The sequence below is a fragment of the Cydia fagiglandana genome, chromosome 8 (genome assembly GCF_963556715.1).
Source record: "Cydia fagiglandana chromosome 8, ilCydFagi1.1, whole genome shotgun sequence".
Lineage (NCBI taxonomy): Eukaryota > Metazoa > Arthropoda > Insecta > Lepidoptera > Tortricidae > Cydia > Cydia fagiglandana.
In genome coordinates this window covers 11216157-11230878 of record NC_085939.1, presented here as the reverse complement: position 1 = coordinate 11230878, position 14722 = coordinate 11216157, and the positions used below count along the sequence as shown (strand labels likewise).

The 14722-nt window shown below is 40.9% G+C and overlaps 2 protein-coding genes across 2 annotated transcripts; one reads left to right on the top strand and one right to left on the bottom strand.

The window, feature by feature from the left end:
• Window positions 1-13: 13 nt before the first annotated feature.
• On the bottom strand, window positions 14-13541 carry LOC134666660 (recombination repair protein 1). The gene is made up of 6 exons (XM_063523886.1): window positions 13367-13541; window positions 4769-5606; window positions 4068-4223; window positions 2546-3124; window positions 1658-1838; window positions 14-724 (listed from the first exon to the last, which is right to left on the bottom strand). The coding sequence occupies exons 1-6, from the start codon at window positions 13391-13393 to the stop codon at window positions 583-585; spliced, it is 1923 nt and encodes a 640-aa protein (XP_063379956.1). The 5' UTR covers window positions 13394-13541; the 3' UTR covers window positions 14-582.
• LOC134666877 (piggyBac transposable element-derived protein 4-like) lies at window positions 7656-9592 on the top strand. The gene has a single exon (XM_063524184.1). The coding sequence runs from the start codon at window positions 7656-7658 to the stop codon at window positions 9504-9506; it is 1851 nt and encodes a 616-aa protein (XP_063380254.1). The 3' UTR covers window positions 9507-9592.
• Window positions 13542-14722: the final 1181 nt, after the last annotated feature.

Genomic DNA, 14722 nt, shown 5'->3' with positions numbered 1-14722 from the left:
AAAAAAGCGTTAATAATATTGAAACATTTTATTTCAACCAAACATCCTTTAGTTTAGATATACAACAAAAAACAACCGAAAAAAAAATGTCAAAAAATAAGATACATGTTGCACTTGGGTGAATTAACTTTTTGTAATCACTCGTTGCCATGGTCATGGTTCCTTGGGCCAGTTTTAAACTCCTGGTTTCATGGTATTTAACCAAATGTATTTTTATGGCAGTTATAGGGTCATTGCGCTAGTTTCCGTACAACTCTAGTTTTCATCCACTTGACGGAGTAGCAAATAATATATGTATTTTATTTTTTAATCGCTACTAGCGAAATATCATTTCATGTAGATAGATATATCATTTAGACATTAAGGATTGCAATAAGTCGTACGGCAAGGGAGGTTTATATTCAAATTCCATCAAGTAGATGAAAACTAGCGCAATGACCCTAAGCCCTTTTGTTAATGGGATCTCTGCTTCGCATGTTAGTCGAACGTACTTCTAACAAACTATGCAACTATTATCGTCTGGCTGACGGGACAGAATAACAACAATAAAAGTTGATGCACCCACTTATATTGGAAGTAAATTTATTCCTTAGGTTTGTCAGCACTGGTCACGTGCAAGAAGAGAGTGATGGGGCAGTGGTCGCTGCCGTACACTTCGCTCCGTATGACGCTGTCGCACAGGGATGGGAGTAACCTTTCCGAGAGCAAGAAGTAGTCCAGTCGCCTGAAACAAAATTTAATTACTATAGATGCTTTTAAACTGGCTAACCTGCAATAAACTCCACCCATTTCCATCATGAGCTACTTGAGTAGAAGTAGATATCAGGTGCTTAAAGACGGCAAGACTCTCGACGAGTCTACTTCGGCCCTTGTGAAGTGTGCATATTTGATGATACCACTCTTGAATAGCAGTTGACTTGCTGACGAGTTATACAAACGTTCCCTTCATTACTCGTACCGTACCAAAAAGTAACCTCTATTAGTATATAATCTGGGGACACTTCCATTTTGCATTCATCTCATCATCATAATTTAAGAGCATGGCTCTTGTCGGTGGAGCATTCATCTAAAGTGCTCAAAATATTATATAGTATTTACGATCATGACTATTGTTATCGGTATACCGAGCTTTTATCGATTTTTTTAATACTCTACTCAAGAAAATCTTCAATATTGAGTTCGTTGAAACTGAATACAGACCTCAATCTACTAAAATATTAAGTGCTAAAAATAGAATGAGATAAGGAAAGCGTAAATGTGGCCGTCAAAAGCAGACTTAGCAGATCCGGTGGCAGACTATCGTTGTTGGGATGCATTGAGAAGACTTGAGTGAATTCGAGTACAAGACCGATCGGGACGGCGAGGCTCTGTGAACGTCCCGACGACGTGGAACGCCCCATGCACCAAAAACGACAATATAGTACACACATTCAACGCATCTTTTAGTTAAGTAATCAACATCACTTCATCATCATCATCATCATCTCAGCCATAAGACGTCCACTGCTGAACACTCCCCCTTTGGGAGGCGAATGCCATAATCGCCACGCTTGGCAGGCAGGTTGGCGATCGCAGTCGGATACACCGAATTTGAGGGACGCTGCTGCCCGTCCACCGGTGGTCTTGGACGTCATCAACAACATCACTTATCACTTACCATCCAACATTCTTCGCCCTGGCGTTCGACATATAGGTCCAGAAGGTGTACGCGCCCTTGTCGTGAGGCCGGAGGTGCCTGTACGAGTCGACGAGGCCGTCGCCGAGCAGGTCGGTCATGCCGGCGCGCTCCTCCGGCGTGAACCCGGCATTCCTCTTGTTCGCCTTGGGATTCGCCAGATCTGAAACCGGTAACTTAATAGCTAAGTTTGAACGTGCGGAACTCAACCAGATGGCGCTGCAGTAAAATAATTCTAAGTGACAGGTGAGAGAGATCAAATTCAGGGTTTTAAATAAATATATGGAGTTAAAAACTCGAAGCTTCCGGCCAAATAAACTTAAATTTGGTTGTTTTTATATCACTGTTGCAAATCTTGATAGAGTCTGTTCGGAACAGGAATCTAGTATTAAACTGGATTGGGCATGAGTGGTGGGGATAACTGACAGAACGGGATAGTCTTATCTTTCAGTAGAAGTAGCAGCGAAAGCGCTATTATTGTTTACCTTGTCACCGTCTCACTTTTCTTTGTTCCCCACCTTAAATTTAGTATGGGTTATGGTGAGCAACAAATAAATCCGACCAATCATAGTGTCGCATTGCGTATGTTTTGTCCCTCACGGAGGCACACTTCTACAGGATGCTACCTTCTATGCTTCGGAACGAGAAGATTTCTATTTCCGCCCAGACTTTACTATAGTAGTGAACAGTTTGAAGTTTTTAACCCCATTACAAAGAGATTTTAAAGTCCGCACAATTTTTTTTTCGAGACAAGATTTATCAATATGCAGACTACAAAAGATTTGCTGAGAGCCTTAACTATAGCCCTAATCTCCTTTCAACTGGGGTAATTTGAAAGTCAAAAATCATACAACTGATGTAGTCACTTACCAATTTCATTGTGTGCAACGTTCATGTCACCGCAAATTATGACAGGTTTTTTCTCGTTAAGCGCTTTAACATACTTGCGGAACTCGTCGTTCCACTGCAGTCTCTTGGGTAACGTGACTAGTTTCCGGCCCGCGTTGGGCACGTACGTGCAGATGAGGTAGAATTGTTCGTACTCCGCTGTGATCATGCGCCCATCGGCATCCAATTCTTCGTTACCCAGTCCGTATTGGACGCTTATAGCCAGCTTCGTCGTGTAGATCCCAACCCCCGCGTAGCCTTCCGTGTCACTCCCCTGCCAATAGGCGTGGTATCCTGGCAAATTAGCTATCTCATCTGGGAGCTTGTCTTTAGCACACTTTGTCTCTTGTAGACACAGTATATCGGGTTTCTCGTATTTTATGTAGTCGAGACCCCCTTTATTCATCCAAGCTCGTATTCCGTCGACGTTCCAGCTGGATATTTTTAGATTCCACTCTTTACCTTGCGCGGTCTTTGATGAATTCGAAAAATCTATATCCTCATAATTAGTTGAGGATTTGTTTTTGAGTGGGGCTTTACTTTTTTTGTCTTCGGACGATACTGGAAAATGAATATGAAAGCTAGGTAAAGTGTTTTTCAGCAAAACAAATATTCTGTTTGCCAAGTGGTTGGCAGTCAAGTGATAAATAGCTCCTAATCCTCATATTGTCTTTTATTAAATTTGGGTACCCAAATATTGTTGCTTTTTAATACATATTTAATCGCTCTTAGCATAATGCACAAACGTGGAGTCACGGGGCAGGCTTAGCCTAGTGATCCACTTGATATGTAACATGTAATTGCCTGATTTCAAAAATAAATTTTTAATTTTACTTTTTTTAGTGTTCCGTGCAAAACTTTGTTCACGGAACACTTATGGGATCACTTCGGTCTTGCAAATCGTTAAATGCGTTTTTTAATGAGCTGTTTATATCAATGAATCTTAATCCTTTAAACGCCACGCATATTGCGTTGTGAACCTTGTCAAAAGGCACACACACACATATATATATTGGGCTGTAACCGCGCGCGTCAGTCAACCCTGTGGCGCTCAAAGGGTTAACAAGTTTCTCATGCTGGTTCTTTACTTTATTTGTGGCTCTCAACTGTGTCGTGTCGTTTAGCCGCTTACTGTATGGGTAATAAGTGTTATCTAAGTAAACCAAATATACCATGTTTAATACTTGCCAACCATAAACCATATTTATACAAGATGCATATTTATAAGATCTAAGTAGACCCCCAGGGACCGCTCCTTTGGTTAGTAATTAACTACAGGCCTTAATTATCGTAAGTTATTTTGAAAATATAGGTAGAAAAGCTTTCCTTAAATGTCATTCTTGTATGGCGGCTTTCAATCAATTAAAGAAAAGGGGATGATAGATAAATAAAAGCATTCAAAATAATAATATTTGAAAAACCATTTATTAATAAAACATGTTCCAGAGTAATATTAAACACTATTAAATCGGGCATAATTAACAACATAACGGTATTTAGTTACCCTTTTCGTCGGCGGCCTTGCGGCGTCGTTTGTTGGCCGTGTCGCCGGCCTCAGCGGCCTCTTCGGCCTCGGCGGGGGCGTCCTTCTTCTGGCCTCGTTTGCCCTTTGCAGGTTTTGGCTCGGCGGCTTCTTCAGCCATCTCATCTTTTACATCATCTGACATAAAAATGTTAATGTTAGAACACAAATAATTTTCAGACATATTTTCAATTATGTGATAAAAAGGTTATAGAAATGTCCAATTAGATTAGAATCATATTAGAATATAATGTCAATGAAAATGTCATTTATGAATTATGTGACAATGCTTGACTTTTTCAAAAATTGACAAAGCATTAAAATTTTCACTTTGTATTAGAGCCCGTCTAAGCTAATTTTGCACCAACTTGGCCAAAACAAAGTGAGATGTCATTAACTCATTTTACATAGAAATGTGACATTAATGATGACATTGCCTCAATTGGTCGTGGCAAATGCCATACAGAGTTAGCTTTGTCCAGCTCTATGCCTATCAAATCTAATGAAAATCCTGTGAAATGCAATAGAAGTATATGGCCCTGGGTTCTATGTAGCTGCGATTATGAAGAAGTAATTCAAAAAAAGAGTGCTTTGTATGCCAATAACTACAGCCACATTTATATTTTTATGATTGAGTGATGACTGGTGCTAAATAAAAAACAATAAGTAAATACAAAAATTACCTTTTCCATCTTTTTTTACAACTTTTCTTTTTTTAGAAGCAGGTTCTGGTTTAGCCTCCTCATCTTCATCTTCTGTTTTTGCTGTTTTTTTTGCATTATTTTTTCTGCCTTTAGGTTCTTTTTTCTTAGGTTCCTCAGCAGGTTTGTCTTCAGCATCCTGCTCACCTTGCTCATTTTCTGGAGTGTTTTCTTTAGCAGGTTTTGTCTGTCCTCTCTTTCTTCCTTCTTTTTTGGGGGACTCCTTGATCTCATCATCTGGTTCACCCTTTTCCTGTGGTTCAGATTCCTTGTTCGTTTTTGGTGCAGCTTTGCGGGCTCTGCTCTTGGCTGCGGGCTTGACTAGATCTTCAATTCCTTCTTCTTTATCTTCACTTTCAGTCTCTTGCTTTGTGTCTTTTTTACCTCTTGCTGACTTTGGTTCCGATTTGGGTTTGCTAGCCACCTCTTTTTTTGCTGGCTTCTTTTTTCCCCTTCCTCCAGATGCAGGCACTTCCTCTGCTTGCCCATTACTCTCTACTTGTGCTTCAGATTCATTGTTAGAGTGAGAAGATTTATCCTCATCAGCATCTACACCATTACTTTCTTCTGGTGTATCAGTCTTCTTCTTTCTACCCTTTTTAGCCGGAGGGGCTTTTTCCTCTGTTACTCCATTTGTTTCCTCTTGTCCGTTGGCTTCAACCTCACCCTTTTTGGCGCGTTTGGTTTTCTTATCTATGACAGGAACATCACCCACCACCTCAGTATCTGCAACATCAGTCTCTGGCTCTTCCACAGTTTTTGTTTTTCCTCTGCCTTTTTTAGGTACTTCATTTTCTGCAATTTTTGTGTTTGATGTTTTCTGAAATTTTTTTAAATATATGTTTATCAATTTAGCTATAATTATTATTGTTTAACGAACTTGCTACAATGAATGCTATATCCAGTATACCCACCCACCCACTCACTTAAAATTTTATTCTTTGAGAATATAGAAAAAATCATGTATGTAGAGTAACATACAAGCAGATGTTCAATTTAAAGGATGTTTACAAAAACAACATAACTGCTTAGAGCGGTTGACACTTTTTTAAGAACATTGTTAATCGTTTCAGGTGTCAACCAGTGTAGTCAGTTATGTTGTTTTTGAAAACATCCCTTCAATTGAAGATATGCCGATTTGAGGGTACATTTTTGATAATACAAAGGGATGAAAGAAAACTTTCATTGTAATTATAAATTAAAAATATTCTGGTCAATTTAACACAAATTGACCAAATAATTTATTATTGTGAATGCCTCTACATGCATTTGGCTGGTTTTTATTTGTCATTTTATTACATTACATAAAAGAGTATATCCACAAAAGTGTCACATAATTATGTTATAGTGGAGAAATATACTAAAAGAGGCAAATATGAATTTTTAAAATGCATATGTATATGCATTTGTTTGATGAATCCTAATGCCACACCTAGAACATGTGCCCCACAACACTGTGTTGCACAAAAACAGACTATACACCGTGAAATTTTAGTGGTTGTTTTCCCGCAACGAAATGATTCTGCTATCGATATACAGTCGATGTGTAATCTTTTTTTTAATAATGTTAAGAAATGCCAGATTTATAAATGTGTCGAACGAAACTCGAAAGTGACCTAACACCAGTAGTAGCACTGCAGCTACTACCTAATTCTTTTGAGTGAACGAAACAAAATAACCTAAAAAGTAGTTCCATTTATTTTTCCTTCACACATTTTACGTGCAGTTAGTTTGCAGATCCTTAAAAGTAAACATAACAAGTTAAGATCAAGCTTTTAATGATCAAAAACTTAAACAAACACTTAAACTTCCCGATACCGCAATAATTGTTTGAACTGCAATCCGCCACGTTCAATACACAATCACCTCTGCCCTGTGCATGTGCTGGCGTTTGAAACTGCCCGTGGTTAAGCAGCCGCTGTGTTGCGGCGACAATTGTTCGTCCGTGTGGAACTTGGGGGTTTAAAATCCCCCGAAGACGCAGCGACTGTAAATGGTCCGGTTCCGCGTAAAGTCGCCGGGCGGCGTGGGAGTCGTAGTTAGCCCTAGCGTACAGCTGCACCATCGCGACGTACTCTAAATTAGAATATTCGTAATATCGATCCATTTTACTAGAAATAGCAGTGATGACATTGACAGGATCTGTTATCACATTACTCATGACATTAGTTTAATAAGCAAAGAGGATGTAATTATTCGATTTACCAAAGTTGACACAACGTAAAGGCAATCATCAAACTAATAAAAAGGTTTTATTTCAACTGTTAATCGTGAAGGAACAGTCTAAGTAAATTTGAATTTCAGTTTCAGTACAGATATTTCAGTTGTCAAACAGTAAAGCACTCTAGCCTGTTACACAGTTTAAAAAAGTAACATGTGCTTGTTTATTTGTTTATCTGTTTGACATAATCGGGAACTGTCGTCGACTTGCAGTTTTAGTGCGTTACTATTGTTTTTCGCTTGTTCGAGTTTAGGTTTTTTTATTGTAATTTTTTTATTGGAAAACAGTTTATTTAAAAGTTTGTCTATCATAATTCGAAAGTACTACCGATAGCAAATCGCCCTGCCGCGGGAAAACAACCACTAAAATTTCACGGTGTATATCTTATATACGTATGTGTAGTCTCTCTCATGCGCCATACAATTATGGTTTAACATAAAGAATTGTGATCGAGATTAACACGTTGATTGCCACATCACGCGACGTCGCGTGATGCAGTCCATTACCCTGTGGCCGATCACGCGATGTCGCCTGATATGAGTCGCGCTCGCTAGTTGTCTCCTCGCAGCCGCGTGGTGTAGATGCGTTCTTTTGCTGTTATTTCGTTAATTCTCGCCGGACTTCGTGTTTTTAAATAGCTTTTTTACAATGAATAATAACGCTAAGTCGAGAAAGAGGTCTGCTAAACTCAGCACATCGCGAGTTTCGTCAAGAAAGCGACTAAAAAGTGCGGCAGTTGAAGAATTTTTACAGGAGTCAGACGAAGAAATTTATGCAGACAGTGATGTTGACGATATAGACTACGTAGCAGATAAAGGTAATGCAAGTTCAGAATCTGAAGACGAGGAAGAGGAGGGAGAGATGGCGAGTGAACAATGTGGTGCTATCTCCCGTCGTCAAAATCTATTGCCGCGCCGATCGTCGTTGCCTGCGATGTCCGCCCTAGAACAACTCCGGCCCCGTCCTAACCAGACCTCAGGGACGACACCTGCGCCTGAGCAGCCATCCAGAGCAGCATCTACGACACGTTGGACAACTAATTCTAGTTCTATGAGGGATTTTCCTTTCACCAAAACAAATGAACTGCTTGTGCCAGAGCCAGCAAATCCTAGAGGGTATCTTGATTTATTTCTCACCGACGATTACCTACAAAAAATTGTGGATTGCACTAATAGACAAGCAGAAAAATTGAAGAATTCTTCGAAGCATCGCAAGGGTCGTATTATAAATTGGAAACCACTCACTCTAGAAGAGTTTAAAATATTTATTGGCTTAGTTTACCACTCAGGCACAGCTAAAATGAACCGTTTGGTTGATCATTGGAAATCGCATCGATTATATAAGTCAGTTTTCCCTGAATATATGTCGAGAAATAGGTTTCAACTTATTTTGCGATGCCTACATTTTGTAGAAGAAGGTGAGGATCCTGCCCGCATGAATAAATGCAAAATGATAATAAATACCTTCAATGACACAATGGATAAGATCTATTATCCCGGAAGAAATTTGTCCTTGGCCGAATCAATGATTTTATTTCGTGGCCGCCTAATTTTTAGGCAAGACATAAAAGGAAAAAGGCACAAATACGGAATAAAACTGTATATACTGGCAGAACCAAATGGAACTATTCTAAGAGCTCATGTTTTTGCCAGTACACTGGATGAAACTTCAGGCACTGGACACACGGAAAAGATTGTAGAAAAGTTATTGCAAAAAAATTTGAATTATGGTCATGCTGTATTTATGGATAACTTCTACAATAGCTATGGCTTAGCTACCACATTGTTGGACATGAATACTTATTGCACTGGCACACTGAACAAGAAGCGAAAAGATAATCCATCTGAAGTAAATTCCAAAAAACTAAAAAAAGGTGAAAATATATCACGTTATCGCAACGGTGTTCATATAGGAAAATGGAAGGATAAAAGAGAACTGAATTATATCTCCACGCAATTCGTGGATCAAATGCAGGAACTTACCAACAAACGCGGCAATGTTGTTAGCAAGCCATTAGCTATCGTACAGTATAATCAAAACATGTCCGCCGTAGACCTACAGGACCAAATGCTCAGTTACTATCCATGTGAAGGAAAAGCTCTGAGATGGTATGTGAAAATCTTTATACATGTTCTAATGATGAACATGATAAACTCTCGAATGCTCTACAACAAATACTCAGGCAAACCTATCTTATCATTATATGATTTTCGAGAGCAAGTAATTGAGTCACTTTTGCCGGAACATCCAGTAGCACCACAAGTGTCGGAGCAAAAAGAAAGTCATAGACTAACTAAAATTGAAAAGACAAAAGAGCGTTCTTTTAGCACAGGTAGAAAATCTACTGTTACGGCCAGAAAAGATTGTAGAAATTGCTACTCAAATAAAAAAAGGGTAAACACTACTACGGAATGCAAGCAATGCCCTAACTCCCCTCCGTTGTGCATTGATTGTTTTTTTGACCTGCACAAGTTTGTTGGTTTCTCTAACAATCAATAAATTAAAATACCAAGGTGTAATTTCAAATGTTTGTTTGTAAGTGTAAAAGTTGATTGTTGTCTTTATAATATGTGATTATAAGAAGTGAAGTACTGTTTTAATTTTGAATATTCTAATAAAAGTTTGTAACATTCCATTTGGAATAAGTTCCAACTAGTATACTAATAAATGCTTATTACCTATAAACATAGCGGCTATGTAGGCAAGATATACGAACAAATGCGTCCCATATGGCCGTTCACGCGTCTTCGCGTGAGAAAAACATATAGATGGTCAACAACTGGCAAATGGCGCACAGAGTCGTCACGGCTGAGAAACTCAGGTGGGCCATAGACAGCTTCCATCCCTTCAAGGCGGCTGGTCCGGATGGGATCTTCCCCGCTCTCCTACAGTGGGGTCTAGGACTCATCCAGGAAACCCTGACCGACATCATGGCAGCCTGCCTAGCCTGGGGGTACGTGCCCAGGAGATGGAGAGATGTGAATGTGGTATTCATACCTAAACCAGGTAAGAACGACTACACAGCTGCCAAATCCTTTAGGCCCATCAGTCTCACATCATTCCTGCTGAAAACTTTGGAAAAACTGTGCGACAGGGACCTGAGGGACCGGGCGCTAAAGAACATACCGATGCACAACAACCAGCACGCGTACAGCTCAGGTAAATCTACGGAGTCGGCTCTTCACATGGTTGTAAGCCGCATTGAGAGAGCCATCCACGGCAAAGAAATGTGCCTCGGCACTTTCATTGACATAGAGGGCGCTTTTGACAAGACTCACTTTTCCAGTATAGGGAACGCCTTGGAAAGCCACGGCGCTGAACCTGGACTAATAAAGTGGATCATGAACATGCTAAATCAAAGGACAATAAGGTATGTAGGTGAACCGCAGGCCGTAGCGGCGGTGCGGGGATGCCCTCAAGGGGGAGTTCTCTCACCTCTGTTGTGGAACCTAGTAGTCAACAACCTCATAACCAAACTGAACGAGGAACACTTCTACACAATAGGCTACGCTGATGATCTGGCAATATTAATATCAGGTAAATTTGCCAGTACAGTATGCGACCTCACCCAGGCAGCTCTTCGGATCGTAGAACGCTGGTGTAGAGATTTTGACCTATCAGTTAACCCCACCAAAACAGAAATGGTAATGTTCACCAATAAAAGGGCACTTGGCAACTTTACCAGACCAACACTCTTCCAGACTGAGCTACAGCTGACCGACGAAGTTAAGTACTTAGGGCTAACGCTCGACAGTAAACTCAACTGGAACAATCACATCAACAAACGCATAGACAAGGCGGGAGTAGTCTTCTGGCAGTGCAGAAGGATGATTGGTAAGAGGTGGGGACTCAACCCGAAAATTACCCTTTGGCTCTATAAGACTATAATCCGCCCCCTACTCTGCTACGGTGCTCTGGTTTGGTGGCCAAGAACAAACCTAGGCAACGTACGAGACAAGCTACAAAGACTCCAGAGGCTCGCATGCGCGGCCACCACTGGCTGCACGAGGTCCACTCCGACTGCAGCCATGGAGGTCATGCTAAACCTTTCACCGCTGCACCTACACATACAACAAGAGGCCAGTCTCTCAGCGGTAAGGTTACGAACCCTCAATATATGGTCTAACACCACAGGAGCTCTTCACACAGCATGCCTGGAAAAAGTATACAGCGAATTTCCAGTGCTCATGGCGGGCACGGATCGAATTCACAAACAAGCCATCTTTGACAAAAGGTACAAAATACAATTATTTGAGGACGACAACTACGAAGGACTCAATCCCCGGGAGCTGAGAATCTTCACTGATGGGTCCAAAACAGACAGCGGATCAGGCTCTGGAACCTTTTCAGAAGACCTGAACATGTCAATCACCACTCCGCTAGGAGCCCATAACTCGGTATTCCAGGCTGAGTGCATGGGCATCATTAACGCGGCGGCTGCCATCACTGCAAGGAAGGTAGTAGGATCCTCCATCCGCATACTCTCCGACAGCAGAGCAGTCTTAATGGCCCTAAAAAGCCATATAGTCACATCCAAACTTATACACGAATGCCACGAACGACTAATGGAGGTATGTCAGAACAATAAGATCACCTTACAATGGATCAAAGGACACAGTGGATCCCGTGGTAACGACGCCGCGGACGAGCTCGCCAGACAAGGATCGGGTGCGAAGGCGATAGGCCCGGAACCGATCCTCCCGATACCGTTTAGTAAGGTACGCTCAATGCTGCTGGCACGTACAGGGAAACTACACACAGAACACTGGCTAAACCAAACTGGATGCAGACAGGCCAAGCAGGCCATGCCTAGCATGAACGGTAAGCTCACAAGGGCGCTCCTTCAACTAGGAAAGGTTCGACTGAGTATGGTAACCAGTGTCATAACAGGTCATGGACTTTTTAACAAACATCTTTTTATAACAGGTGTCACAGACAGTCCCCTATGCCGTGGATGCATGGAGGAAGAAGAAACAGCCTCTCACGTGGTGTTGGAATGCAGCGGATTGGCCCCATACAGGGCAAAACATCTCGGATCCCCGAGTGACCTCCCCGAGGTCCTACTCAACATCAAAGGTTTGATAGGATTCCTCGAGGAGCTGGGCTGGCAAGACTAGCCCACCCCCTATCACGCAAAATAGGCGCAAGACGTCGAGTTGCGGAAAATCGCCCGAGCTACAATACAATACAATATAGATGGTCAAGCAAATCTTGTCAGTAGAAAAAGGCGCAAAATTCAAATTTTCTATGAGAGGCTATCCCTTCGCGCCTACATTTTTCAAATTTGCCGCCATTGTGTACTGACCAGAGCTCGGATAGGGTGAGCTATTTGCCTTATAATTTGACATGTCTTATGTCATATATAAGGCAAATAGCTCACCCTATCCGAGCTCTGGTACTGACAAGGTCTGCTTGACCAAGTATATATATTTATAGACTTATATATTATATAATTATAGATTTCATATATAAAAGTAGTTTTATGACCAAAATAACCAAATTTAAATGAATTTTTAATTTTGGCCATCTCAGTATGTTCACCATTTTTGGCTTGGCAATCAACGTGTTAAGGTTCAATTCGCATAAACATGCAACATCTTTATTAATAATTTGAGGTTAATAGTTATGTTTGTAATAATATTCACCACAGATTTTGATACCACTGTTATTTAATTTATGAATTAGATCTGACTTCTATGTCAGATACCTATAGGCTTATGCTGCTCATATCTTATGCTTAGGTTTGTAGTTTTGTGCTGACAAACATTTCTACATAGAACATGGGAACAAGGAGCTTATAACAAAGTAAATTTTTTTTCAACATGTAGCAAAATCAGTATAACCTGACTGAGTATAAAATATTGTTCCTAGCAATTAGATTCATTCAGATCTGATTCTGACTGAACGGGCAAATTTAATAATGCCTAAAGATGAAATGAAGTAAAGTAATGCGAATTTAACATTAGAAAGAACGCCCATAAAACCGATTGTGCTCATACGATTTAAGAACAATGAAAACGAGTCGAGGATGACTCAATGCATCTCTTGTCAGTTGAGAGCAAAAGTTCAAATTTGTATTAATTTTTATGCACGCTTTATCGTAAAGAGGCGCTATGGGTGTTTACACCAACACGCGGCAAAGTCGTTATCAGTTAAATTACTACAACAATTGAGTGGATCGGTAGATAAGAATGAATCAAAAAACTTAATACTGCCATTACCTTAAAAACCGGCACATAAAACAGTGAAACATTTACAGAAAACGAGCATTTTAATGATGGTCACTAACAAAGCGAACCAGTTTACTAAAGTGAAATCCATCGAATCTACAGAATAAAAAATAACTATTATTACTGTACCTTGGCTTTTGCAGTCCTAGGTGCCATTATATTCTTAATTTATAATCAAGATGCACTTAATTTAACTGCTAAGCTTGTTGTAAAAAGAAAACGGCGGGACTTGCGCGTCTTCCGAAGGATGGATTTGGATGGCGGCCGGCGGGTGGCGGGCGAAATTTCCGGTAAAAATGACAGAAGGGTGATTACACCTAGTGATGTACTGACAAGTGTTTAGAATTATCGATTCGAATTTGCTTAGAAATTAAAGTGCTTGCACTTGGACTTGGAACATGAACTTGGTGCGAACGCGACTACTTGCGCAAGCAGTTTAGCCCCCATTCGCACGACAGCTTTTTCAACGCGCGTTATAAAAGCGCTTAAATCTGTCCACACTCTAAGCCCTCATTCGCACGACAGCTTTTTCAACGCGCGTTAAAAAAGCGCTTGATTCTGTCTGCACTCTAAACTCGATTTAATGACCAAGGCTTAAAGTCGAAAATCCAACAACGCTTGATAAAAAGCGCCAGCGCTGTCGTGTGAATACATACATTGTTATCCATCTGTGTCATCCAAACGCTTTTTTAACGCGCGTTAATAAAATCGCACCCCGGACCCCAGTTGGCATTTCGCTCTCCAAGCGTCACCATATCGGAACCTGCTTCTCCAATGGAGTTACAAGATGAGACGCTAGATGTTGACCGTTAAATTATAGAAATAGAAGGAGATCACCTCTGTGGTATAAATACTCAAAGTCATACAGCGATTGCATATTGTTTCACGACAAGCGACTGGTACGAAATCCAAGTCGAGAATGAACAAATCGTCGACTTTTCATCGCAGTGCGCGCAGTGAATTTTCTGCGATAAATTACAGCGCGATTCTAAAATCGTGTCGCAAAAATTTAAATCGTGGTGCGTGCTTAGCCTTGCTTAGCCTTAAGTAGCTAACACACTACCGCACCGCACCAAGGTCATTGTGGGACGCACCCATAAGTAAAAGGGAGAAAGCGATATCTCTTTCTCCCTCTTACTTATGGGTGTGTCCCACAATGACCTTGGTGCGGTGCGATAGTGTGTTAGCTACTTTAAGCCCGCTCCAGACTATGCGCGTGAATCGCGGGCGAAGCCGCGAACGCGAGTGTGGAGTCGATTTCGCTGTTTGCGAACATCGACGCCACACTTGCGTTCGCGGCTTCGCGCCGCGATTCGCGCACGAGTGTGGAGGGGGCTTTACTGAAGACATTATCGGATTTGAACTTACTGAAAAGACAAAAAAAAACTACTTATGACAAGGCAGTATGGCTTAGAGCTTTAGCCTGTCCAGATGGACGAAAAAAAAAATTAACATTGCTTGTCAATGTCAACTACACGTCAATAA